At 42.1% G+C, this 27892-nt stretch overlaps 1 protein-coding gene across 4 annotated transcripts in view; it reads left to right on the top strand.

Moving 5' to 3' along the window:
- sppl2a (signal peptide peptidase like 2A) overlaps positions 1–20015 on the top strand; it is a 21109-nt gene extending 1094 nt beyond the window's left edge. The window contains exons 2-17 of one of the 4 annotated variants that reach the window (XR_013963918.1): positions 597–707; positions 1212–1403; positions 2594–2683; positions 3063–3196; positions 4256–4416; positions 5118–5214; positions 6147–6248; positions 8783–8864; positions 10308–10382; positions 10638–10694; positions 11825–11878; positions 13364–13463; positions 13552–13632; positions 15418–15578; positions 16684–16749; positions 19090–19146. Coding sequence is in view for 3 of the 4 variants with exons in the window: in XM_080761099.1 (XP_080617225.1) it covers positions 597–707; positions 1212–1403; positions 2594–2683; positions 3063–3196; positions 4256–4416; positions 5118–5214; positions 6147–6248; positions 8783–8864; positions 10308–10382; positions 10638–10694; positions 11825–11878; positions 13364–13463; positions 13552–13632; positions 15418–15578; positions 16716–16749; positions 19090–19133 (1575 nt within the window). In the remaining variant the exon portion in view is untranslated. Of the gene's footprint in view, positions 1–596; positions 708–1211; positions 1404–2593; positions 2684–3062; positions 3197–4255; positions 4417–5117; positions 5215–6146; positions 6249–8782; positions 8865–10307; positions 10383–10637; positions 10695–11824; positions 11879–13363; positions 13464–13551; positions 13633–15417; positions 15579–16683; positions 16750–19089 lie in introns of all 4 variants that reach the window. The other 3 variants (XM_080761099.1, XM_080761101.1, XM_080761100.1) reach the window with 3 other exon arrangements.
- The last annotated feature ends 7877 nt before the right edge of the window (positions 20016–27892 follow it).

Here is a 27892-nt window from a genome sequence, read left to right as displayed (position 1 = left end):
TATAAACATTTAACTAATGAAAAGTATTAACAAGAGCTTAAATTGAGACTAAGTAATGTATTATTAAATTATTAACTACATTGGAACACAGGTTCTTTGTTGTATTAACAAGAGCTTCAATTGAGACTAAGTAACGTATTATTTACTTATTAACTACATTGGAACACAGGTTCTTTGTTGAATTTCCTGAAAGAAATGACAGTTTGGGACATACAAGGCATGTTTCTGTTTGTATGTTGTGTGTCTAACCACATCCAGGTGCTGCTGGCCACAGGGTAGATTACATTATGTGGTGGACAATGTCTTATGTATTCATGTTCATCAATGTCATTCATGTTACATTGTCATTGTCATATTTAGCTGTTGACTTCATAGATTATGTGAATATTATTTCAATGATCAGCTGCTGTTGTGAACGCCAGGGAGCCAGTCACAGTACAGTCTAGGAATTCTCCCAAAGCAAGCTAATGTCATCATCTGTTGCTACTGTAGGTCACACTATAGTTCCACAATGTGGTTGCATTGCTTGCTGTGACCTCTGACCCATGCCAGTGATTTGAGCTTGGACTAATGTGTGCTTCATTCATTCCCCACAGATAAACTGCCAAGAGGCCATATTGCACATTTCAAATGGATCTTCTGATAAAGAGTACTGCCTAGTGTACAATAACAAGTGGAGCAACCTGCCAGAGACTCTGGAAACTGCAGTAAGATATGTTTTCCCTGCTTTGTTTCATGCTACAAAGTACTAACACTCAGTTATCCGTCTGACTACATGATCGGTCTAAAGAACTGATCCATGGACAGTGTTTCTATGGATCCTTAAATAAGTCTTAAATCTGTGCTCTTAAAAGGTCTTAAAAATGTCGGGCAGGTCAAATAAGATTCAGGAGTTATTTTCTTATGTTGTATATTAGTGAGTTTTTGGCCTATATACTTAGATCTATGTTTTATTTTTATCTTTTATATAATTTATACACTAGACTCTTAGATAAAATAGCTGAACCCGTAACATGCCTAAAAACGTGCAGAAACCCTCCATGAGGATATATATTTCAGAAGAAACGGATTATCCCCTCCGCAATGTCATCCCATTTGCTAAACTAGGAGCAGTATGAAGTGGTGAACCTGACCTCCACTCTGCTGTATTGTCCAATAGGAGCAGTATGAAGTGGTGAACCTGACCTCCACTCTGCTGTATTGTCCAATAGGAGCAGTATGAAGTGGTGAACCTGACCTCCACTCTGCTGTGTGACGCCAACGCCACTGGGATCCCGCCGGGCACGGCAGTGAAGGGCAAGGCCCTGGTGGTGATGAGAGGGTACTGCGAGTTCAGCCAGAAGGCTCAGGTGGCCCAGGACCTGGAGGCAGCGGCCCTGATCCTCGTCAGCAATGAGACACTGGTATGGATGAGGATCGTGTGACTGTGTGTGTGTGTGTGTGTGTGTGTGTGAGACTGTGTGTGTGTGTGTGTGTGTGTGTGTGTGTGTATTATGATGATGATGATGAAGATGATATCAGGTATTTGAACCCCTTATTTCTTATGCACTGTTTTACTGAATTGTCCTAATTAAATTTGGACAATAAGCTTGGAGTTGTGTGTGTGTGTGTGTGTGTGTGTGTGTGTGTGTGCATGCGTGCGCCTGCCTGCACTGCATTTGGCTAGAGGTTAGAATGGATGTATTAATTGGGTGTTACAAAGAATGAAGTCTCGTACCAAGTGGACCAAATTTCAGAAGTGTACATGTCTCTTTCTGGGAACTGTTGGATTCATTTTCACTTTTCAGCAGCAAACTAACTAAGCAAGCAGTGACCAGGTCCAGCGCTGCATGTCAGGCAGGGGTTGTTTGTGTATGAAATCGGGAGATTAACGGGAGAGAAAGGGTTAAACAGAGGAAGGCTTCCGCTTGAATCGGGAGTGTTGGCAAGTATGCAGAATGCGGGGGGGAACACTGGCCATGACACATTCCTGCCCCGGTTCACGCTATCTTCAGTTTTCACATTATTGAAACAATATACAGTACAAACCTCAATGTGTGTTATCTTTCCACAGTGGCACATTGATGCTTGTTATAATGAACAGAAAGGCAGGAGATCTAGGCCACAGTGTTTGCACTGCAGGGCGTATCATTCTTTGAAGAGCTTAAAGATTAAAGACTAAATTGACGGTGCATGGCCTTCCATGACATTCCTCCTTCCCTTTGGTCTCTAGACTCAGGAACCCTTTCTAAAACGTTCAGAAATGTGTTAGACGAATAACATAACATTTATTATGGGCAGGATTCAGGAACCCCTTTTTGTAACTATACCTTTCAAGACTGGAACCCATTTTGGTACAGTATATACGGTACTAGCAACACATTCTTTTGTCATTTTTGAATAAATATTTGAAGGTTTTCACTTTTCAGAAAACCTTTTGTATCACGATTTAGATTTAGAGTTTTTTAGAATTGGCCATAGTCCTAAATGGGTTAATCAGTCAATGAGTGGGTGTTTCTTAGGTATATAAAATCAATAACAGGTTTGTATTTGTTATAACCAATTCATTCTAGTTCTAACCTCTTCTCTTTCATCTCACTACGTGGCTGTGCAGATCACTCCGTCAGCCAATCAGTCAGCGTATGATAAGATCCACATTCCCCTGGTTCTGATGAGGTACCGAGACTTTGGAGACGCGCAGCGGGTACGTCCTCTCTTACATATATATCTTTTAAAATTGTTATTCTATTTATTTTTTTAAAAAGCCAATTAGATTCCATTATAATCGTGTATAAAAGTGTCTCGCAAAATAAAATAGGCCTATTGTGTGTGTGTGTGTGTGTGTGTGTGTGTGTGTGTGTGTGTGTGTGTTCGTAATCAATTAAATTGATTTGTTAGATTAAATGTTGCAGCCCTACAATAAAATAAATAAATAAATAGGTGTGGGAGTGCTATTTGTGGCACAGACTACATTTGTACACATTTGGACTATAAAACCTACCTTCCGTTCAATGGTTGGTTTAGTTTAGTTTGGTTCATTAGAAATGTAAATACTGCATGTGTGTGTGTGTGTGTGTGCTCAGGTGTTTGGTGTGGTGATGCGAGCCCAGCTGTACGCCCCCCGCCCACCTCAGCTTGACCCCAGCATCGTTGTCATGCTGCTGATCGCCGTGGTTACCGTGGCTCTGGGAGGCTACTGGAGCGGGGCGTGTGAGAGGTAAAGAGAACCACGGACGGTCAAATCCTTAAACCACTTTCAAATCAACCTGGCATCCCTGTTTTGGGCAACACTTTGTTGCCCAAGATGTTCTAAATTCGTTCAAAAATTGCATGTCTACGACTACAAGCTTTATGCGGTGCGACGCGGTGTGAGCTTATAGATGAGGTATTTTAGTGGTGTGACACCAGTTGTACGATAGCCGCCTTGTGTCCAGCCTTTTCACATCTCGGCGGAGAAAAGCCTGGTCACGACCTAAAGCAGAGAGGGTCTATAGGGGCTGAACTTCACATTTCCCCCGGAAACAATATATATATATATTTTTTAATACATTTTATTCAAAGAGTATGACATCACATACAAGTTTCACAGAAAGAGAATATGGCTCTTTGTTTTTCTTCACATTTTCTCCCACAACTCCTTTCCCAATCCTCCCCACCCACCCACCATCTTACCCCACGAGGCCAGACATACAAACAACATACTGTACATACACGGGTGTAAAACCAAAAGATTGAGTACATAACTAAGATACACACAACATATATACAGGTATTAAACCATTCTGAACGGGAACCCATTCTGGTGTTAGCATCATGTTGAAAAATAGCAGACCTACAAGCTCATAGCGCGCCACCGAGTGGCGCGCTACGAGCTTGTAGGTCTGCTATTTTTTGAAACTGTCAGGATTTAAGACATTTTTAGAATCTGATCTCGGGTCAGAATGCATTAGAGAACCACCATTCATCTGTGCGTTAGAATCTGATCTCAGGTCAGAATGGGTTAAACCAATAGGTTGAGTAAGAGAAGATACAAAGAAAGGGATCACATGGTTATATTCACAGAAATACTTACTAACCCGGAAACGATCTTAACGACCTAATACACTCGCTTCATTCACGGGGACAATGTAAACAGATTTGACCTTAACGTCTTTTAGAGACGGATGGAGCAGAAGACCGTCAGGAGGAGGAGGAAGAGGTGCCGATAAAGCAGACAGCGGTGATGTCTTCCTGTACTCTTCCTCTCAAGGTCACCATCTTTGTTTGTCTCCTTCAGAGAGCGGTTGAGCGGAGGAACGTTGGGAGGAGGTGGAGGAGGAGGTGCCGATAAAGCAGACAGCGGTGATGTCTTCCTGTACTCTCCTCTCAAAGTCATCATCTTTGTGGGTCTCATGTGTGGCATGCTGGTCCTCATGTACTTCTTCTACAATGTCCTCGGTGAGTAGATGTACATAATTTTAGTTTTGATTGTATTGCTGTATTGTTGTATTGTTCTTTCTGGCAATGTAAACGTATGTTTTCTCATGCCAATAAAGCCCATTGAATTGAATTGAGTAGGCTTGCATGTAATTCACCACATTAAACATGGCATCCCTATCTTCGGCATGTCAATATAGGCGAATGAAAATACACACACACACACACACACACACACACACACACACACACACAGTATTATGTTGATATGTTCCAAGTCTTAAAAAAACATCACACTTGTGAGAAGTGAGGGGCGCACACGGTGGCTGCCACACGATTGCAGATTCACTGCCACTATATTATGTTACGAGGCATGAATGTAGTGTGTTATTGTATAAAACGAAACCAGTCGGGGACATAATTGGTTCAAAACTTAACACCATTTTGGTGTTAGCATCATGTTATGCTTTAGCTATTGAAAAATAGCAGATCTACAAGCTCATAGCGCGCCACCGAGTGGCGCGCTACGAGCTTGTAGGTCTGCTATTTTTGAAGAAATCGAAGAACGATTGACACTTTTAGAATCTGATCTCAGGTCAGAATGGGTTAATCAGACCAGTGTGTGTCCAGTGGAAACCTCGTATGAATCTGATCTCAGGTCAGAATGGGTTAACTTGTTCTCGGCAGTCGATGATGAGATTAACGTGTGGATGTTTTTACAGTGTACATCATTATCGCCATATTCTGTGTGGCCTCGGCTACCGCACTGTTCAGCTGTCTGGACGCTGTGATGGACCTCCTGGGCTGTGGCACTGTAAGGTACGAGTGTGCACGACGTCTTCCAAATAACTGACCATTTCACCTTTTTTTAACAACTACAGTGGTTCAGTGTGAGCGAAGCAGATGGTAGACAGACAGACAGACAGATGGTAGTATGTTTGGCCTTCAGTAACAGTGACACGGTGTGTGTGTTACTGTTCTGAACAGGTTCTCTAAACAGAGACGCTATGTATTTCAGAATGAACAAACACGATCATTCCCTAGAACACTAAACACGGGTTTCACCCGGACGATTGTATTTTTACAATTTCCATATTGTTCCTGATGTCTGAGGTGGGTGGGTCTTTTTTTCCCCCCCTTTTAGAAAAGAAAAGTCACGATGAAATATTAAAGAGTACCTCAAGTTGCCATGTGTTGCTGCTGTACTTTTTGGATGAGAAATTTTTTTTATGGAATATTTTACATTGGGTAAAATATACCCGTGTTTAGTGATGGTGTAACAAAAAAATATGTTTAGTGTTGTTATAGGGTTAATAAAGAACATTTTCTACCTTGTGTCCCTACTTTGGGTATGTCATTATAGGTATTTGTTATCACAATGCATTGTGAGCTTGTTTTTTTGCTATTCGTCGCGCAAAGAAATATATTCAGTGTTTACGTGCCTCTGTAAATGTTTTATTACTTTTTCCACACCCAACAAAACCAAACTGTATGTTTGATGTTGTTTGTCAACGTACAGTTTTTTTTCTCTGAATCATAATGTGGCAAGAAACCATAACCTCTGCGTGTGTGCCTGTCTTGTGTCTCTCTCTGTGTGTGTGTGTGTGTGTGTGTGTGTGTGTGTGTGTGTGTGTGTGTGTGTGCCTGTCTTGTGTCTCTCTGTTTACGATCACTTCATAAATGCCGTGCCGACGTGAGCCAAAACCCACGCTCGTGTGTGTGTGTGTGTGTGTGTGTGTGTGTGTGTGTAGTTTCTCCATCAGGAACTCGACATTCTCCGTGAGGTCTCTGATCCTGGCTGCAGTGTGCATCAGTGTCGCGGTGGTCTGGGGAGTCTACAGGAATGAAGACAGGTACTGTCTGTACAGCGGTCGGTCTGTCTGACTCATCGCCCTCTGTCTGTCTCACAATACTGTCTTCTGTCTGTCTGCCTTTGCTCTTTCTCTCACTCATTGACTCACACACACACACACAGATGCGTTGCATGCCAGTCCTCCCACGCCCTTGTCATCAAAAGAGAAGTGGTTATTGGTTAAACTGTTTTTTTTGTGTGCGTGTGTGTGTGTGTGTGTGTGTGTGTGTGTGTGTGTGTGTGTGTGTGTGTGTGAAACCTGTGGTGTGTGTGTGTGTGTGTGTGTGTGTGTGTGTGTGTGTCAAACCTGTGGTGTGTGAGATTACAAACATCATGTGAGAATGTTGTGTGCTATATTTCAAGTCTCCAAAAAAGACACATCCAACCTAACATTGAGGTTAAAAATAGTCTCTGTAGGGTAGAAAACTCTTCATATTTTTAATTTTTAACATAATTGAAGGCACTATTTTGTATACTTCACTGCATGCAGTAGTAGAAGAAGTACTCAGATGTTTTACTTTTGTCTTATTATAAATCCATTGTAGGACAGTACAGTCTAGAATGTGAACGATACTACCTCTTATTATAAATCCATTGTAGGACTGTACAGTCTAGAATGTGAACGATACTACCTCTTATTATAAATCCATTGTAGGACTGTACAGTCTAGAATGTGAATGATACTACCTCTTATTCACAAATGAAAGAACCACAACGATAAGCTGATGTCACTGACACCCAAATCCCTGGGCCGTCCAAATGACAGTGAACAGGCATTTTATTCTATATTTAGATATGAAAATAGAGAGAGACAGGAAACTGAGGGCAGGGAGACTTTGTGAGTCAGATTCCGACTTCTCATGACTAGTCTAGGTCTGGAGGAGTAGAATCTACAAACGAGTGTTGACTCACACCATTTTCAAATGCTTCCGTCATACAGTACATCGGAAGCTGTAAAACGGTTCAACTCCCTTTTGTAGCACTTTCAGGGGTGTAATTGCAGACATTGTAGCATATAGCTATAACAGCAGAATCAGTTAGTTAGTGTAGAACGCAAGTAAGTTTTGTCTTGGGCAGAGTTTTTCTAAGCCATTAGATAGTGGGCCAGAATCAAAGGATAATTGAAGAATTGAAACTTGAAACAGACTCTCTTATATACAACCAGAAAAAGTGTTCCTCGTTCACTCCTAGAAGGGAGTGGAATACAGTATGTAGACTTTTAAGGAATAAGGTTGAAGTTATTGCTCAGACATGCAAACTTTAGGTGCCAATGTTAGCCAATTAGGATGCAATATGAGTAGTCTTGCCTTTGGCCTGGCGGAGACGATACAAATTATATTGCTATATTTGGTAATGGATTAAATGTGTGTGTGGTTTAACTGCACACTGATAGTACTGTGTGTGCAATCAGATTGTACAGGTGCAGATAGAAATGCTTAACCCATTTTGACCTGAGATCATATTCTAAAAATGTCTTCTAAATCCTGACAGTTTTCTGAAAAAGTTATGTTTCTATGTCAGTTGTTCTTTGATTTTTCAAAAATAGCAGACCTACAAGCTCGTAGCCTGGCACTCTGTGCCGCGCTATGAGCTTGTAGGTCTAGCTATTTTTCAATAGCTCCTAACACCAAAAGGGGTTCACGCCCAAAATGGGTTTTAATGTGTAATCTTTGTGTGCAGGCTACAGCCTTGAATGTTGCACTGTCTCCAACGTCATTAGTTAATTAAAAAGGTTATTAAATAATCTGCAGCTCTTCCAATGCTCAAGGTCTGTTCTCAGATACAGAGAGAGACCAGAGTGTTGTCTGGAATCTAGCTGGCAATAAAACAAAGTCAAAGGTTTCAAAGTTGGCAATGCCAAATGCAGCATACCTGGTGTCATCAATGCAAAGCCATTGTACAGTAACTTATCTGTTTATGGGGTGTAACAGAATACTGATAAATACTGTGTGTAATCAAATTGTGCAGGTGCAGATAGAACAGCCTTGAATGTTGCACTCACAGGACATTTAGTTAATTAACAAATGTTAAAAAAAAAATGTTATCTGGAGCTCTCTATTTGCAAATGTGCACATCTAAACCATTAAAAATAGAAGAAAAAAGAGGCACATTGTACATGTATCTAAGAAATCACACTCGTGTGAAGTGAGGGGCGCTAATATATTAAAGTCTAACTCATGTTGATTAGGTGATGATATGATGACGTAAAACAAATGGTGCCAACACAAACTATTACCCCCAATATGTCCATGGAAAATCACTCTGTGTGTGTGTGTGTGTGTGTGGACATTATTTCTTTCTTTTTAGATTCATTTAGAAGTTATTTTCTAAATAATTTACTGTGGCAGGTATTCTTGCTAGCAAGCCAGTTGTGGCCCGTGGAAATATCTCTCTCTCTCTCTCTCTCTCTCTCTCTCTATATATATATATATATATATATAGAGAGGTTTCTGCCACGATAATTGATAAAGAAATAAATAAGAATACATCCATAATGTCTTTTGGGGTTACTGTATATTGTCATTTTCCTCCTAGATGGATCTGGATCTTGCAAGATCTCCTTGGTGTTGCCTTCTGCTTGAACTTCATGAAGACGATCTCACTGTCCAACTTCAAGGTACCTGACTGTACCTTTACCATACCGATACCGTACCATCTGAACTAAAGCATGTCGCCTTTTGACGCTTATTTTCAAAAGGCCCCGGGCGCCGAAATCGCCTTTGGATGACTATTTTAACCCATTCTGACCGGGAACCCATTTTGGTGTTAGCATCATGTTATGCTTTAGCTATTGAAAAATAGCAGATCTACAAGCTCATAGCGCGCCACCGAGTGGCGCGCTACGAGCTTGTAGATCTGCTATTTTTGAAAAATCGAAGAACGACTGATTTTTTTTAGAATCTGATCTCAGGTCAGAATGGGTTGATCAGACCAGTGTGTGTCCAGTGGAAACCTCGTATAGAATCTGATCTCAGGTCAGAATGGGTTAATATCAATTGATTAGGGTGATCAACTGTGTCCTGCATGCGGTCATAACGCTCCATAAAAGGGGAAACAATAAAATGGAAGTTTTCCAATGGAGAAATGGACATTTGGCTGGCTTATGCTTTTTGAACACATAGGGCTGTATTTTGCGTGTCTTAACCCATTCTGACCTGAGATCAGATTCTAAAAATGTCAGTCGCTCTTCGATTTTTCAAAAATAGCAGACCTACAAGCTCGTAGCGCGCCACTCGGTGGCGCGCTATGAGCTTGTAGATCTGCTATTTTTCAATAGCTAAAGCATAACATGATGCTAACACCAACATGGGTTCCCGTTCAGAATGGGTTAAGTACCAGGTCTTATTCCCTAACTTGAGTAAACTAAAGACCTGGAGGCGTGATCAATGCTCTTTGGCCACTCAGAATAGGCAAATGGCATTGATCACGCCTCCAGGTCTTTAGTTTACTCAAGTTAGGGAATAAGACCTGGTACTTAAGACACGCAAAATACAGCCCTTAATATCTCGGATTCTTCTTTTTGGGTCAAAACTAGCTACGTAGATTTACACCTCACTTCTCAACACGATATGATCCTCGCTTACAAAAGGTATGTTTTGGGTGGATTAAAGTTTCCGGGCAATACGGCTTTCAATCTAAGAGCCTCGCCCATTGAGTTATAAGTCACCTTAGCTGGCGGTCAATGAGTTTAACAGCACATATCAAAGTGTGTTAGATTAATCCTGGTCTCTATACTGCCTCCCCCTGGCCAGCCGGGGCGCCTGATGGAGGGGAAAGGAACTGGTTGGAATAACGTGTTCCTTCCACGCGCTACGTCCAACCAGGGAAACTCCCCCCTGTCAGGTGTAAAGGAGCAACTTGGACACTCAGGCATGAAGGGAGCATGAGTTCAAGTCCGTTGCTCTCCCCAGGTTGGCGGAGGGTGTGTAGAGCCCAGGATCACATTAGATAATTGACACAGGGGTGAAAAATGGGCTACAAAATCGTGGGATAAAGAAAGTGTGTTAGATTATAATAATTGTGATGATTCATGTGTAAACCCAAACCATTACTCCTCCAGATCTGCGTGATTCTGCTCAGCCTCCTGCTCGTATACGACGTCTTCTTCGTCTTCATCACTCCCTTCTTCACTAAGGTACGACGGTAGAAACCATTAACCCATTTTGGGGCGGGAACCCCTTTCGGTGTTTCAAGCACCGAGTGCCGTGCTACGAGCTTGTAGGTCTGCTATTTTTTTTTAATCGTGGAAATGTGGGGCAAATCTTTGCATATACTGTATATTCTTTCAGAGCGAACCTTTTTACGGTAACTCAAATCTTTGCTTGGTGAAACGTGTCACTGATTTGAAGTCCTATCATCAATAGAGTTGTATGTTCCTCTGGGTCCTCAGAACGGAGTGAGCATCATGGTGCAGGTGGCCTTGGGCCCTGATGCTTCTGGAGAGAGGGTATGTCAACGCCTTGCTTCCCTCTTTAAAACATTTTGACTAAAATCTATTAATCAAAAATACAGCTTGTTGTTTTGCAATGTTTTTCATAGTTCTTGAGTTGTTTTGACCTGTGAACTCTTCATTGAGAACTCGGTACTCACCAGCTTTTATTAACAACTTGGCTGAACACTTGAGTCAAAGTCCAATACTCTTCATTACTACCATTGATACACACGCACTTATCTTTACATTATTAGAATATGAGCAGATCAAATACTTTTGTTCCCTTTTGAAGTCTGCAACAAAGGCATGGCTTTCGGATCCCATCTCCCAGACGGCGGTATCCTTCATAGCCAGAGGAGACAGTCCGTTGCAGCATCCAATTACAAAACAGATAGTCAGTCAATACTTCTGCCGAGTTGACTATAAACTCACTTAAAGGGACACTTCACCCTTTTTGCAAAAATATATATGTTAATGATGTTTAGACGCTTTAGAACACTTTCCTGGGGGTCTTTATGATTGTAGCAGTGAGCACAGTGTCTCTGATGTCATGGGCACTGGTCTCACTACCTTCCTGGACTACAATTCCCATAATTATTTGGTGCACTGCTCCTCCTTGTGGATAGTGGGAGAGCTGTCTTACTGAGACAACATGTAGTCCAGGAAGGAAGTGAGCCCAGTGTCCATGACATCAGAGACAACAGGCTCACTGCTACAATCTAAAATATCTAAAACCACATATTACACACATAAAGACCCCCAGGAAAGTGTTCTAAAGCTTCTTAACGTCATTAACATATATGTTTTTGCAAAAAGGGTGAAGTGTCCCTTTAAGTGAACAGCGAACACTTGATGATATACACTCGCTGGTCTGGGAAGCCTCCTCCACTCACTCTCAGCCCCTCCAAAAGCAAAGTGACATTTGGGACACAAACATATTCCAGGTAGCGCTGGAGGATAGCGTACTGTACGTGTGGAGTGGGCGAGTATGCAGAAATGAAGATATTGGATTTTGGCTTTGGTGTCACAGTTGTGTGTGTGTGTGTGTGTGTGTGTGTGTGTGTGTGTGCGCGCGCGTGTGTGTGTGTGAATTCTGGACTAATTGTGCCCACCTTGTGGTTGGGTGGGGGGGGGGGTCTGTCTAGGCTCACGGTAACGAGGTGGAGGTCGCTGCTGAACCACAGGCTCCCTCAGAGAAAGTAAGGTCTTCCTCCTTACCCACCCACTGTGTTTTGTGTGTGCGCCACCCTGTGGTGGGGAGGGCTGAGGGACACGTCAGACTCAAAGAGCCTGGATGGGATATTTAAAACTACTAGATAAATAAGGCCCAAAATGGGGGGTGGGGGGGATAATAATTTGCTTTCAAAACCTTTCAAATTAATTCCTTTTGATTTGTTCATAATAAATGTGTGATACATGTGGGCATTAAACAAATAGACGCCTCATTGGCCGCGGCAGTCGGTTGGAGCGACCTCATTGGCCGCTGCAGTTGGTTGGAGCGACCTCATTGGCCGCTGCAGTTGGTTGGAGCGACCTCATTGGCCGCTGCAGTTGGTTGGAGTGATGTGTGTTGAAGGCTACGTTACGTCACGCTGCCACTCAAGTGACTACTGGCCAATCACAGCGCATCTTTTCCCGGGACTTACAGACCCGAACATGCCCGCTCTGTGGCGCAGAACGCTCATGCTTCCCGTGGGGCTTCGCAAGGAATCTGGGGAAAGTTTTGCTCTCACCTGAGCACGAAAAGGGCATTTATATGGCTCAGGAGGGGCAGGTAAAGTGGCCGTCTTGGAATCCGAAGGTTCCAGGTTCGATTCCTGGCAAAGTGTCATAGTGTCATTGAGCAAGACACTGAACCCCTAACAGTTAGGGGTTCAGTAGAGGAGTAGTTAGAACTACTCCTCTACTGAACCCCTAAACCCATAATATTCAGTAGACTCTACTGATCCCCTAACTATTAGTTAGGGCCCCAACTAGTCCTCTACTGAGTAGAGGAGTAGTTGGGGCCCTAACTACTCCCGATGAGCAGGTTGGTGCCTTGCATGGTTTCCCTCAGCCATCGGGGTGTGAATGTCATTATAATGTAAAGACGCTGGATATAAATGAAGCCCATATACAGTTTATGACGTGCCCTTCTTTCATATTTGACTGTATTTCTATCTAGAGATATACTTACGCACTCCAAGTACTTCTTTAGTACAACAGACATGCTAGAAAAGCACTCACTTCCTCCATTTCATTGTCATTGAAAAGTGATTAACTTGTTGACACAGAATTGGTGGTTGAAAAATACATTCTTTGTGTGGATATGAGTCCTGTGCTTGATTTTACTTTGTTGCGCGCCAGTGTCGTACAGAAGAAAATATTCGATCTACAACCTCACAATGCAATGCAACATGACATGTGAGTTTGTAATCTTAGGACGGAGTGATTGAACTGCAAGCAGGATGTTTGCTGTTGCTTTGCCGGCTCTTCTTGTCTTCCTCTTGCTATTACAGTAGTACATGGGGACTGTTCACTTACATAATGTTCAAGTCAAGAGTGTACAGTATATAATGTTATCCAATCTATACAATGCTGTATAAACAAAGAGCCCTAGACCCTTTCATAGGCATGGATTTGTATTTTGTACATTTAAATCAAGCTGAAATGAAAAACATGTTTTTCCACACTTTTCTCTGCAGCTGCCTGTGGTGATGCGAGTCCCACGGTTCGCAGCCTGGGCTCAGAACTTGTGTGGAATGCAGTTCTCCATCCTGGGCTACGGAGACATCATCATACCAGGTAAATACTATACCATACCATCATCATACTATACTGTAGTGGTCTGACCTGTTCCAAGAATTCATTTTCATTCTTTATTGGTGAGCAGGCTTGCTGGTGGCGTATTGCAGCAAGTTTGATGTGTGGATCAACAGCTCCAGAAAGGTCTACTTTGTCACCTCCTGTATTGGTAAGTCACAGTACAGAGCATGTTCCTCACAGTACAGAGCATGTTTCTCACAGTACAGACCATGTTTCTCACAGTACAGACCATGTTTATCACAGTACAGACCATGTTTCTCACAGTACAGACCATGTTTCTCACAGTACAGACCATGTTTGTTTCTCACAGTACAGAGCATGTTTCTCACAGTACAGACCATGTTTGTTTCTCACAGTACAGACCATGTTTCTCACAGTACAGACCATGTTTGTTTCTCACAGTACAGAGCATGTTTCTCACAGTACAGACCATGTTTGTTTCTCACAGTACAGACCATGTTTCTCACAGTACAGACCATGTTTGTTTCTCACAGTACAGAGCATGTTTCTCACAGTACAGACCATGTTTCTCACAGTACAGAGCATGTTTCTCACAGTACAGACCATGTTTCTCACAGTACAGAGCATGTTCCTCACAGTACAGAGCATGTTTATCACAGTACAGACCATGTTCCTCACAGTACAGACCATGTTTCTCACAGTACAGACCATGTTTCTCACAGTACAGACCATGTTTCTCACAGCACAGACCATGTTTCTCACAGTACAGACCATGTTTCTCACAGTACAGACCATGTTTCTCACAGTACAGACCATGTTTCTCACAGTACAGACCATGTTTCTCACAGTACAGACCATGTTTCTCACAGTACAGACCATGTTTCTCACAGTACAGACCATGTTTCTCACTGTACAGAGCATGTTTCTCACAGTACAGACCATGTTTCTCACAGTACAGACCATGTTTCTCACAGTACAGACCATGTTTCTCACAGTACAGACCATGTTTCTCACAGTACAGACCATGTTTCTCAGCTGTTCCACCAATACTGACTACATTTAACAGGTGTGATTCTCTTTGCTTAAAGGACAACTTTGTTTTTCTTTCAACCAAGGTTTTAGGTTGTTATTTAAGAAAGTCAAAGGATTGAGCTTTTACGGGGGCCAGTTTTGAATTTCAGCCGTCCATAGGTGCCCTTTAAAAGCGGTTTTGAAGGAGTCAAGGGATTCGCATGTCTTAATGACTGCTGTTTGGGCGTTCCACATTTTGGTGGCATAGCATAGAAATTAATTTAGTCCCTTGTTTGTGCCGAATCTGGGTTGCACATGGTTTGTTGCACTCCCTCTGGTGTTGTGGGTGTGGACTTCGTTAATATTAAGGAAGTATTTAGACAGGTACAGTACATGAGTATCTTGGTGGTGTATCGAATCTTGTGGACCAGACCCATTGCAAATGCTGTACTCTGTCGTCAACCCTAAGCCATTCCAGCATGTCAAAATGGGCAGGGGTGAGGTGGGTTCGGGGAGTGAGGCCAAGTAGGAGCCTGAACAGTTTGTTTTGGGAGGTCTGGAGCCTAGTTTTGAGGGCCTTTTGAGGTGCTGTGGTACCAAAAGGTGCATGCATAGTCGAAGAAACCTTGTACTAGGTTAAAAACGTACAGTACAAAAAAGTACAGTAAATAAATATTACACTCATCTTTTACTTTCTCTAATAACCTCGGTTGAAAAAACCCAAAGTTGTCCTTTAACAGCGTTATGCAAGCTTATAATGCGTTGCGAGATATTTTCATTTAACGTTTGCCCATTTTCTCCTTCTTGAGGTGCCTAGAATAGTATTAGGAATGGGAGACATTGTCCCTACTACTGCAAGATGAGAATTGGACATGCATTCATACTGTGTGTGTGTGTGTGTGTGTGTGTGTGTGTGTGTGTGTGTGTGTGTGTGTGTGTCCTCTCTCTCTCTCTCTCATAGCCTACCTCTTGGGCATGGTGGTGACCTTCACTGTGATGCTGTTGTCAGGGATGGGTCAGCCTGCCCTGCTCTACTTAGTGCCCTTCACCCTCGTGGCCTCTGCCCTGGTGGCCTGGCGCAGGGCTGAGATGAAGCACTTCTGGGCAGGAACCCCCTATGAGGTGAGACCTACCTGGAAGAGGCAGGCTGTGAGCTTGTGCATCTGCTGATGGCAAACATATGAGATATGGATAAAGTGGTTAAAATGACTGTGATGCTATATTAACACATTTAGCTGGACCCCTGGGGATCCCCGGACACTACTTTGAGAACCATTGTATAACGTTAGCACAAGCACTACGCTGCTATCACTCACTCACTGCATGGTCCTCCACACTCCACAACAAGCACATTGCAATCTGTGATGTATGATTTTTTAAATCATACATCAGATCTACAGTATATTCTACTTCTCTAACTGAGATGTTGTAGATCAGGATGTGCTGTCAGTTGAAAATGACTTATTTTCAGTAAAGGTGCGTTCAGATTTAAATGTTCGCCTCGGTTCGTCCCGTTTCTGCTGCGCCAGGTCGCACCACGCCCGTCCGCGGCGCATCGCGCAACTTCTCGTCTTTGCATAGACTTTGTATGTAATCGCGTCGCTCTAAATCTAACCATCCAAGTCTGAACGCACCTTAAGCCACACCACCATGCTACAGAGTAGGGCGTTAAGCACTTCTGATCAATCGTTTCAACTCCACTTAGTCAGTAAAAGTAGAGGTCGTGTCTCAATGCGTCGTATGATGTCGAGGAACACTTATCCCTTCCAGTTCTGCTCCCTACCAACGTAACGAAAGTGCGGCTACAGAGAACACAGCCAAATTGTGTTTGTTGGCGTGCCCGGCCAAGCCGCAGTCACCACAGAGCAATCGAACCTTAGGGCTGTATTTTGCGTGTCTTAAGTACCAGGTCTTATTCCCTAACTTGAGTAAACTAAAGACCTGGAGGCGTGATCAATGCCATTTGGCTATTCTGAGTGAGAAATCTTGGAATCTTGAAGTTAGGGAACTACTTTAAGACACGCAAAATGCAGCCCACAGTCTCCACTGGTGGGCAGGAACTCCACCCCCTGGCATTATACACATGTAATGCAGAGTACACTGAGATGTCTTGGAAACACAGGGACAGGACATTGCAAGATATCTCGAGAAATAAAGTAAAAGAACTTGGCATGGTGGTGCGTATGTGCATGAATGCATGCCTTAAAGGTCTGTGTGTGAGAGATAGATAACATTCTGACCTGGCTTCGTCTCCACCAGGTGCTGGACTCATCCAGGGAGCCTTTGTTGCCAGGTGTGCTTCCTTACCTTCCAGCCAGTGTCCCCTTCCCCCTCCTCTACCCCCTTCCCTCCTCCATCCTTACAGTGTCGCTCATGCAACCTTCACCAGCTTCACTCATTATCTTGTCTTTTTAACTATTTTCCTATTTTCCCGTCAATAAGATATTCAAACACAACCAAAGTTGTGGAAAAACACAAAATCACCTTCTTATTCTTATTCTTATTCTGATTATTATATAAATGCAATATATCTATTTGTTCTGGATGAAAAATGTAAATTGTTTTAGGAAATGAAGAAAACCATGCAATACTGCTTCATCAAAGTTGGTATTGCGACTTTATATATTGTTACAATTGTCAAGCATGAGAAGGGGAGAGGTGATGGAGTTAGCTGCTTTAGCAGGCAGTTTGAGGGTCCAATGGTCTAAAACTTAGTTTGGCCATTATTTCACTTTCACCAGCCAAAGCACTTATTTGACCACTAGGTGTCGCCAGAGCATTGATATTGTCCGAGTCGCTTTCACCTTGTGGAACTTTTCCAGGACATTCCACAGTGGACCTTTAAAGCCATGACCCTGAAGGATTACCTTCACCATTAACTTCATTTCTTTATCCCTGAAGGATTACCTTCACTTCACCATTAACTTCATTTCTTTATCCCTGCAGTCTGGCTGGCTTTCACAGCGTGTGCTATATGTGTTAATTTTCTCCTTTTGCTTGTCTTCCAACCAGTATTTTAAGTTTCTCCCCTCCCCATTAGATATGTACTTTATTAACAACCAGATGATAACTGCCCCCTTGCATGCTGTTGCTTGGCCAGTGGAACAAACTGCTATTCATGTTTTGGTGTTGCTGAATGTTGTGAAACAGTATAGAGCTTGTAAGCTGTTCTGTACTCATTCTGTGCTACAAGGGGATTATAAAGGTCCTTACACAACCGGAACATTTATTTAGTGTAATTCATGTAATGAATTTAAACTGCTGTTTGGGTGTTATGAGTACATCCACACTGAACACAATTATTGTTCGAGATTTATTTATTTATTTGACAGGGACAAAGCTCATTAATCAACATGTCAGTTTTCACCTCAATGTAAATGGGCCAGAGTTAGCCAAAGCTAAATAAATGAGGTTGATTTATTTTAACCTGTATTTATAAGGCATCACAAAATTAGTAGTTTGATGTGAAATATTTGCCAATGCATTTTCATATTTATTCGTCACGCTCCCGATGTGTAAGGGCCTTAAAACCCATTTTGGGGCGGGAACCCATTTTGGCGTTCGCATCATGTCGTGCTTTAGCTATTGAAAAATAGCAGATCTACAAGCTCATAGCGCGCCACCGAGTGGCGAGCTATGAGCTTGTAGGTCTGCTATTTTTGAAAAATCGAAGAACGACTGACTTAAAAACATAGCTTTTTCAGAAAACTGTCATTTTCAAACAGACATTTTTATAATCTGATCTCAGGTCAGAATGGGTTAATGGGGACATCTGTCCTCAACCAGGGGTTTCCAAACGTCTCTATGTCAGGGACGTCCACAATGACATTCAGACATGGACACTCTCTTCAAATGTCTTATTGTTTCGGTTTAAATTAAACTAAATTACATTAAATTGTCCAAATGTTACAATTGTACATCACTGTGGTATATTCTATAACACTAATGTGTATTGGATTGGCTAGGAACCCCCTGGAACCCCCTCAAGGATGCTTGGTGATCCTCAGTCTGTCCCAAACAATATGTACAGTATATATTACAGTAGCAGATACTTCTAATCAAGATCACGATTATTTCAAACTTTTCGATTAAAGAATGTTTTTTTCTTTTTTTTCTTTTTTTTAATAATATATGTTTATTGGTAATAGGTTTCAACAATTTAGTACAGTTTGAACATACCTTTTTTTTTCATTTTCTCCCTCACCCCATCCCTCCCCCCACAGTTATCGTCATCATTAAATCAATATATAAAAAATAACATAATAATTAAGAATGTTTTTTTTTAACATGAAAGTAGAAGATGTACAAGCTCACGTGTCGATGTGTTGTGAGCTTGTAGACCGGCTATTTTAGTGGTTAATCTATCAGACTAATCAATTTAATGACTAAATTGATGTAATTATAAGCGACAAAAGTGACATATATTCTGTCTGTCAACAAATCTGTGTCAATTTGTTGATCATTTCTATGAAAAATATATTGTTCAATTATTATTATTTGATTAACCTACATGAGCAACATTAAGTTAGTTATTGGTTCATTTAATTGCCCAATGCTCAGCCCCTAGTACTGTACGTATGTGATGATTATTGTCAACTTTCTCATTTCTTTCTGTTTTCATTGTATTCTTCAGAGGGAAGAGCTGAGCAGCGAGATATAGGAGGAGACAAATGCTGAGTTTGATGAGCAACGAGATGATGAATGTGTTCAGAGCAAGGGAAATAATTTTATTATTGGTTTTGTTTTGTTTTGTTTTAGAACAATGTGGGTTATGGCTGGGAACACATAGTGTTGTGTTTGTAATTGATATAATGCTTAGTAAAGACCTGACGGATGCTTTTAAATAGTTAAACACTTAAACCCTATTTTCAATTAATTAGAAAGAAATAGCCAATCTAATTGTAGATTGGCTATTTGTATTTTTTACTTTTTTGAAAATCTACAAGCTCACAGCATGATACATAGGTCAGCTATTTTGAAATAACTTTTTTGTCATATTTTTCAAAAATGTTCAAAGAAATTTCAAAAATAGCAAAAAAAGAAGTTTGCAGCGCATCACAAAGTATCGAAGAATAATACAAAAAAAATCACCCATTTTTGAACATTGCCAAACTTGCCCAAAATGGGGCTGGCCAGATTTGAAGTGGTACGCTTTTTTTGTGACCGACAATACAACCAGGATGTTTCTTTCAGTTGTTCTCAAACTTCTGAATTTCAAGTCGTCGTCGTCCCCCCCTCCCCCCCGCGCATCACAGTTCTGAGCGTGCCCAGTGGGTCTTCCTCTATTACTCGGACTCCGCTTTGAGAACCACTGGTTTAGTTCAGTTGAGCAAAAAAAAAAAGAAACACAGTAACACTAATGCCTTGCTGATGATTGCATAAATCCGCATTGCACTTTATGACTCTTAACCTTTGCCAGTTAATTCATTTGTAGACAAGGTGGTGTTTGAACTTTAAGATTTTTTGATAACTGTTTTTTGAGGTGTCTGTAAGTTGTTTGTATAATTGATCCACGTGATTTATTTCAATGCCTTACATTAAAATAACTACTTGTTTCTACTCCTTTCTGTTTTTCTGTTATTTGGATGATTATCCTGTTCTTTCTCAAGCTCAGTTACCACATTAATATAACTAAAGTATTATGTATTCTTTTTTTCTAATATATTTTTTATCCCACGATTTTGTAACCCATTTTTCACCCCTGTGTCAATCATCGAATGTGATCCTGGACTCTACACACCCTCCGCCAACCTGGGGAGAGCAACGGACTTAACTCATGCTTCCTTCACACCTAGTGTCCAAGTTGCTCCTTTACACCTGACAGGGGGGAGTTTCCCTGGTTGGACGTAGCGCGTGGAAGGAACACGTTATTCCAACCAGCTCCTTTCCCCTCCATCAGGCGCCCCGGCTGGCCAGGGGGAGGCAGTTTAGAGACCAGGATTACTGCATGTTTTTGTGAGGTATACCTACCCTAAGTATTATGTATTCTATCATTTAATGTAATTAGATGATTGGACCTGGATGCAGGAGGATATGTTTTATTTATTTTTTAAATATATATTACAACTTGTAATTTTTAGGACGGATACGTATCACCAGATGTGAGAAACAAACATTAATTTTGATGTCCTTTAAAATTACAATTAAGATTGTCATCAGATAGAATTGGTATTAAGATAGTCGTGAGGGAGCATTTGGCAACTCCGTGGACTTGTGGTCAGATATACATATACATATTTAATGCAGTAGGCTATATTGTATATATTCTGTCTATATATTCAAACATAATGACACTTTTACACTACAGGAACTAAGTAAACTATGATCTGCTAGGTCTCATAGTAAGTGCTCACTGCGTTCGCAATCACTGCGTTCGCAATCACTGCGTTCGCAATGAGACCTAGCAGATCATGTCTGTCTGTCTGTCTGTCTGTCTGTCTGTCTGTCTGTCTGTCTGTGTGTGTGTCTGTCCCGCTATCCAAATATGGAGTGTGTTGCATCAGCAATCACTCAGCTCCATATATGGGCACAAAAGGGGCCAGGTCCACTCAGCTCCATATATGGGTACAAAAGGGGCCAGGTCCACTATACAGTAACAGTGGGACAGACAGACATGATCTGCAGGGTCTCAGCTGCGTTCGCTTCCCGCGTTTGCGCGTCTTACTGGTTTATAAAGTACCTCCCTGGTTATGCTTATAGCCTATAATGAACATTGATGGGGTTATGGAAGGCTCTGGGTTGTCCTTAATAGTAATTAAACGAAACGAACCACAAGTGAACTACGGTAGGTTCAAATAAGTTCTGGACTGCAGCTTTAAGCTTAACTAATGGCCACATGTGATTTTGTATCGAATTCCCTTTTTTAAATACCGGTAACTACATTAAAAACAAAAATCCAATTATAGCTCTTCTCTTCCTGCCTTGTTTATAGTGCTCTGAGATGCGTAGGTCACGTAGGTTTAATGTTCAAATGCTTCCGTCTGTAACATTCAAAGATTGTGGAAGAGTTTTCTATAGCTGTCTGACCTATATCTCAGAGCACATGTAGGAAAGGAAGAGCTGCTAAATAATTGGATTTCTTTTTTTTTTAACGTTTTTAGGCCACATATGGCCTAAAAACAGCTGGCCGGCTCCATATATGCAGATCTGATTATTATAAGTTGTAAAAGTCGAGACGAGGCAGAAGACACCGAAGGCGACGCCAGGGAAGCCGCAGGCGGAGGCAGGGCCAGAGTTGATCCTTCCCCATCCATCCTTCCTCTTCGATGTCTCCCTTTTGACTGATACCTAGTCCATTTGAACTATATAGACGGGCCTGCTGCTTCCTCAAAGTTATTAGTGGCAGCCGGCGAAAACTAGAGTTCTCAACAGGCCTGAAAATTAAGGCTCCCGCTGTCACCCTTAGATCTCCATATATGGAGCTGACTTGTTCTGACATTCCATATGTTTATCTGACCCATAGATCTGACCTTATCAAACCCTGTACACTCACGTACACGCTCCATATATGGAGAGAGTGAGTAGGCCTACAGAATTCATTCCATATGTTGATCTGACCCCACATTCCAAAGCGCCAGCCGGATGCATGAAGGGCGAGGTCGCTTAATTCTCGCCCTCAGGCGTCTTACTGGTGAAGTAAGTAGGCTATATTAAAAGGCTTTATAATGTGCTATGATTTATATGGTACATTAAGAGAAGAAGAAGTAATTTTACATGAAACGTGGCCTAATGCTACTTTTGCAATGTAGTTAAATTAAAAAAAAATGTGAAAAAGCTCAGAGGGGAAGATAAATCATAAAAATAATAATAAATATTTTTCGGTCATTTGTCTAGCTCTCTCTCTGTCTGTCTACTCTACCCCAATACTCTATGGTCTACCCCCCCCCCTCCTCCTCCCTGCATCCACGTCACGTGACAGCAGCGCGTGCATGGTGGGGGGCTGACTCAGCGGGGCCTCGTCGTCACGCAGCGCGTGCAGCGTCAGTCCGCCGGCAGTTCAGTCCGGTCGCACAATTATGAAAAAGCAGCAACGTTCTTCTGTCTGTGGAGCCCTTCTACTACTAGCTGCACACCACCACCACCACCACCATCATCCACATCTCTGCTACACCTCCACCCACAGCCACCACAACCAGAACCACGTCCTGGCGCACCACCGTACACCAGCAGCACTGCATCCACTACATCCACGTCCCTTCCCCGGGTCCTCCGACCAGCACGTCCCCGCCGCCGCCGCTGCACTTCCCCGGCTAACCCATCACAACACCACCGCACACCGACACGATAGATGGATATACGCCACGACGCACCTCTCCCTCCTGAAGCTCAACGGTGAAGAGAATGGTACATATTATATTACGACACGTTCTAATGTTCTTCAACTTCTCTGGCATGAGAATATATTATGCGTTATCTCTCAATGCGGGTCTCAACGTGGGGTCCGGGGACCCCCTACGGGGTCCTCAAGGTGGCCTCCATGGGGGGGGGGGGTCCCCACTGTAGCTCCTATGATGGGACAGTTAGGAGCCGAGGAACCGAGAGAACCCCCTTACAAAGTCTGAGTTATATGGGGGGTCCGTGGCCCGGACTGGAAGTCCCTTCCTTGCTGGTGGTCATTTTGAGTGGCAGGTCCATTCATGCATGCATGCATGCTGCCTAGCTGTCTGACACTCTCACCCGTGATCCAGTGTGCTGTATGTATGTCTGTGACTGTGGGCTTTACATACATTTTTAGCATACATAATATACACATATGTACATGTTGTGTTATATACAGCCTTTGGTCAGGACGACAGTGTCAACATGGACATAATGTAAACGTTACATGACAGGTAAAAACTAAACAAAAAAAGAAACGCTGTCCTTCAATAGAAAAGGTTCCCACTGCGGGACGTTGGCACAAGGCTAGCTTTAAAGTTAGCTTGCTAAAGCTAACTTAACGCTAGCTAACTGGCTACGTTAGCCAGTAGTGTGTGGCAGTCTATAGACTAGTAATAACTGGAGGTTCACTTTGCAGTGGCACGGTTTAGCACAGCTGGCTAACACGTTAGCACACGTTAGCCATAAGGTAAATAATTCCTCCGTCACCCACACACATGAATGACTGCTGACTGGCTGACTGACACCTCACGTTTCTGTAACACGTTTCGGGCTTGGTTTAATTAATCTAATTTGGAGCCTTTAGCTTCCACAAACATGTGTTATTTTCAAGTTCTGCAAAGTTGTTTTGTCTTCTGACTGAGCCCCACGTTTTTAATTGAAAAGGGAATATAGGGAAGTGCCTGTGACGTCGGTCACGTCGCTCGAGACCAGACAGCCAGGCTGTCATTGCCATAGAGAGAGTTCTATGGTCATTGCCCTAGCTGTGCCACCTCGAATGCTCGTCCACTTATTTGATTATATAAGTGTGTGAGGTTTAAAAATAATAATACTCTTGTATTTTTCCACAGTAAATACTGAGTGTTAATGTAACTTTGAGAACATGAACCCAATTTGGCCTATATTTTCACACGCAGAGAGTTAAATGAACCATGACATTACTGTGTGGTGTCAGGAAAAGTGTTACTGAAATAGCTATTTTCCTCCCAGTGTGTTTGCGTTGTTTCCTGCTTTCCGAGACGCAGTAGACCTCAGTCAGTGCTCCCACTCATGTTGATTACTGTGTGGTTTTGTGCAAGATGTTTGTCGGAACTACACATTGCCAGACAGAGAGTCTCAGTCGGAATATACTGTAAGCTGTGAAAAAAAAAGGCATTGCTTGGTTGGTGGTTGCCATGCATGTCTTCTTTCTGTGACAGCCTTAGCGGCCGGTTTCCTAGATTACAGTGTTGTACGTGCAATCGTGCATCGTTTCTGCTTCATTAGATCCTGTACAATTGTGGCTGTTATGTTCATACAATATCATGATCATGAATTGGTTTGGATTGGAAACAGAGGTCTGACATCACATGCCGGCCTGAGATGGGACATTTTCGTCAAATGACGATGTAAACCCTCTCTAGTGGACTTTCCAGTGGCCTCCTAATTTTTAACATATTGTCTACACACTATTTTATCCCACGATTTTGTAACCCATTTTTCACCCCTGTGTCAACTACACATTTTAAAATTATAGTATTTCTGCATTAAATATATCAGTGTCCTACCTATTATCAAAAAAAAGTGAGTATACTTTACAGTTTACACAGTAGTTTGGCTGTACAGTTCCAAGCCTATTCTGCATTGGAATTTCAATAATTGGGTCCGTCAGTAGTACAGTACAGTTGATGCTTCCATTGCACTTTACATCAATCGTAGGGATGCACCGAAAAGGACATTCTTGGCCGGAACCGAATATAGGAAACAGTTGGCCGAAAACCCAATACCCGAATATGATTAATATTATATATCTTTTTTTCTTACCATTGCTGTCATGGCCATACCTTAAAGCTACCTGATTTATGGCTAAATAAATGGTTATGGCAAAACCTAACAAAAAATAATCACTATTATAGGTCCATAAAACATTTATTCAGCTCTTTTGAATGCATTAATTGCATACACTATTCACATTCAGTGATATATTTTCTGCCTATTTGGGCCTATTTTCTGCCGAATATTTTCTGCGGCCGAATATTCGGTGCATCACTAGAGCATTGTATTTGAAAACCAAAACATAATTATTTTTAATTAAAGATTTGCCACGGATATGGACTTCATCATGGTCACATTTTTGTTCTTCTACAGACACATTGATGACCTGCAGATTGTAACCTGGTTGTACACGGTGTGTGTGTGTGTGTGTGTGTGTGTGCCTTTGTCCGACTGTAGCGCTACAACATGCAGGGGCCTCTGTCTTTGGCCTCCGTGCAAACCTTCCCACAGTGCTTGCCTTTGCCAGTCACATGCCCCAGCTTACCCCTGGCTGTGTGGAGTTCAGGGTTGGTGCTCCTGTTGACCCAGTGAGGGAACAGTGGGGAGTTGGAATATCATGAATTAGCCTATATAACACATGCCCTACCACCTACTAAGGCTGGTTAATTAACCGAAAATATATTGAAACTGAGTCACCGACATTTAGAATCGATAATCCACTTAATCTTGCTCATGTAGTCGACTCTTTTTTTTTTTTAGCCTTTAGCCAATGGATCTGATCTCATGCAATGTGTTGAGGTTGTACAATGTGTTGTGAGGTTGTACAATGTGTTGTGAGGTTGTACAGCAGCTATTTTCACTATTTATTTATCTTATTTATCTCATGCAATGTGTTGTGAGGTTGTACAGCGGCTATTTTCACTATTTATTTAAGAAGGACAAAAAGAAGTAATGAACAATTTGTCCATGGAAAAAATACTTCCTGACAGGCTGACACTGCTATTTAGTCACTCAGAATCACAAATAACTTGTTGGGTATTGGGATGTGTCATTGTATCATCAGCCCAAACTTTATTATTATAAGTGCTTGTTTCTTATGGAACAACAGATGGTACCGTAACCGTATTATAGTTTTGTTCATATTGAGCATTCAGCTTTGCATCTGTGTTGGACAGTGGGAATTGTCTGCATTGTGTAACTTGTCTTGTGCTCTGTGTGTATGTTGTGCGTGTATGTACAATGCACATGGACTGTGTGTGTGTGTGTGTGTGCTGGGCTGTGCGCGTGTGTGCTCATGCGCGTGCATGCTGTGTGCGTGTTTATGTATGTGCATGCATGCATGTGGACTTGCATGTCACTCTTGTATTTCAGTTTGTAGACCACTGTTTGTGTTCTGCCTCCCTGCACATTCTTATCTACACACCGATCTACACACACACACGCATGCACGCACACGCACGCACACGCACACACACACACACACACACACACACACACACACACACACACACACACACACACACACACACACACACACGGCTAATTAGAGATGACCAATATAGTCTTCCAATAACCCTGGACCGAGTGGATGAGTTGAGTCTCAGCGTTTACTTAATGGATGGACTGTGTCCTGAATCCTGATAGTGGTTGTTGTGGTATACAACATGCTGTGTACTTGTACAATGTAGTTGTACGTGAAGAATATACACTGTACTTATATGTATTGTGCTCTAACACAGCTCTAAAGTATGTTACAGTTCAGGCAGTGCACAATACAGCATGTTGTATACTACAACAGTGGTCAGTGGTCACTGACAGCAGTACAGCACCTCCACTCCCCCTGGTCAGCATGGGGCTGCTATGAGGTGGACTGGCTATTGGAGCATCTTTGGCACGGCACAAAACCAACCATCTTGGCTGTCATCTATAGTGACTGGATTTCATAATTCAGTCTTATGGTCATTGTTCATGTAATTGGTTTCACTTGGGGCCGGGCAAAATAAAGGTAGTGGGTGGGTCACAAACACCAAGAAAGACTGCAGTTAAAATAGTTTATTTCATATTTGAACAAATAAGGACAAACGTTTCGGCTATCCAGCCTTCACACTGATGTGTGACATTTGTCATACATCGTCTTCATACTCATGCTTCCAAAGTTCGCAGGAGTGCTCTGTTTTGAACATGATGCTGCAAATAATGAACACATTGTTTTCAAATCAGCCTCATGGTGGCGCTATAACTGGCCCAGGTCCTATTCGTGTTTTTACCTATAACTGCACGATCTGTGAAAAACCTTGTATGCATGCAGAAGGCAAAGAAAAACCTCTGCCCATTTTTCTACATCTGTTCTTTATAGTGCCACCAGGAGGCAGACTTATGCAAAAAAAAAAAAAGTTTACTATAGTCATGTGATCAAGACGCATCTGTTTGATTTATCATATTCCATCCTGATTGGCATCCAAAGTTTTCATGAGTGGCCCGTTTTGTACACATTTCTGCAAATCATGAACGGGCCAACGCAGCGTACGATTGCGGTGAAACTGTACGCATAGTCCCGATAGGCTCAGGAAGAATTGCCACTTGACATTTTTCTTTTAAAAGAATAACGCTCCTATCCTGGTGGCTCCAAGGGGCACCTTTTCTATATATTCTTTCCGGGATAAAAAGAAAAGAAAAACTCAAATAAATTGTCAAAAGTATAGCAAACATATCCAAAGGAAAGAAGCCAATACAAAAATAAGTTTTACTCTTATGTACCTCCAGTGATGTAAATAGGTTTTTAATGTAATGAGTCCCGGGATGCAGGGATGGTCTTTTAGATGAGTCCCAGGGCCATTTTATGAGTCCCACTTCAACGACGTTAGGAGTCATATTTTGCCATTTTTTACAAATTGCAGCATTTAACTCCCATTACATTTTATGTAGTTATATTCATGTAGAAAACAAATAAGAAATGATTATTAATAACTAAAGCTATCAAAATAAACTAGAATAAAAAAAACAGTACAGTAGTACAGTCCCGTGGATGCAGAGGCCGTTGTTTTATTGCGTCCCTTAACTACCGGTACCTTTTGCGTTTTGGG

Source organism: Protomyctophum bolini (genome assembly GCF_963924005.1).
Source record: "Protomyctophum bolini genome assembly, chromosome: 1".
NCBI lineage: Eukaryota > Metazoa > Chordata > Actinopteri > Myctophiformes > Myctophidae > Protomyctophum > Protomyctophum bolini.
Note: the sequence above shows the minus strand (reverse complement) of the source record. Positions and strands in the feature narration are given on the sequence as shown.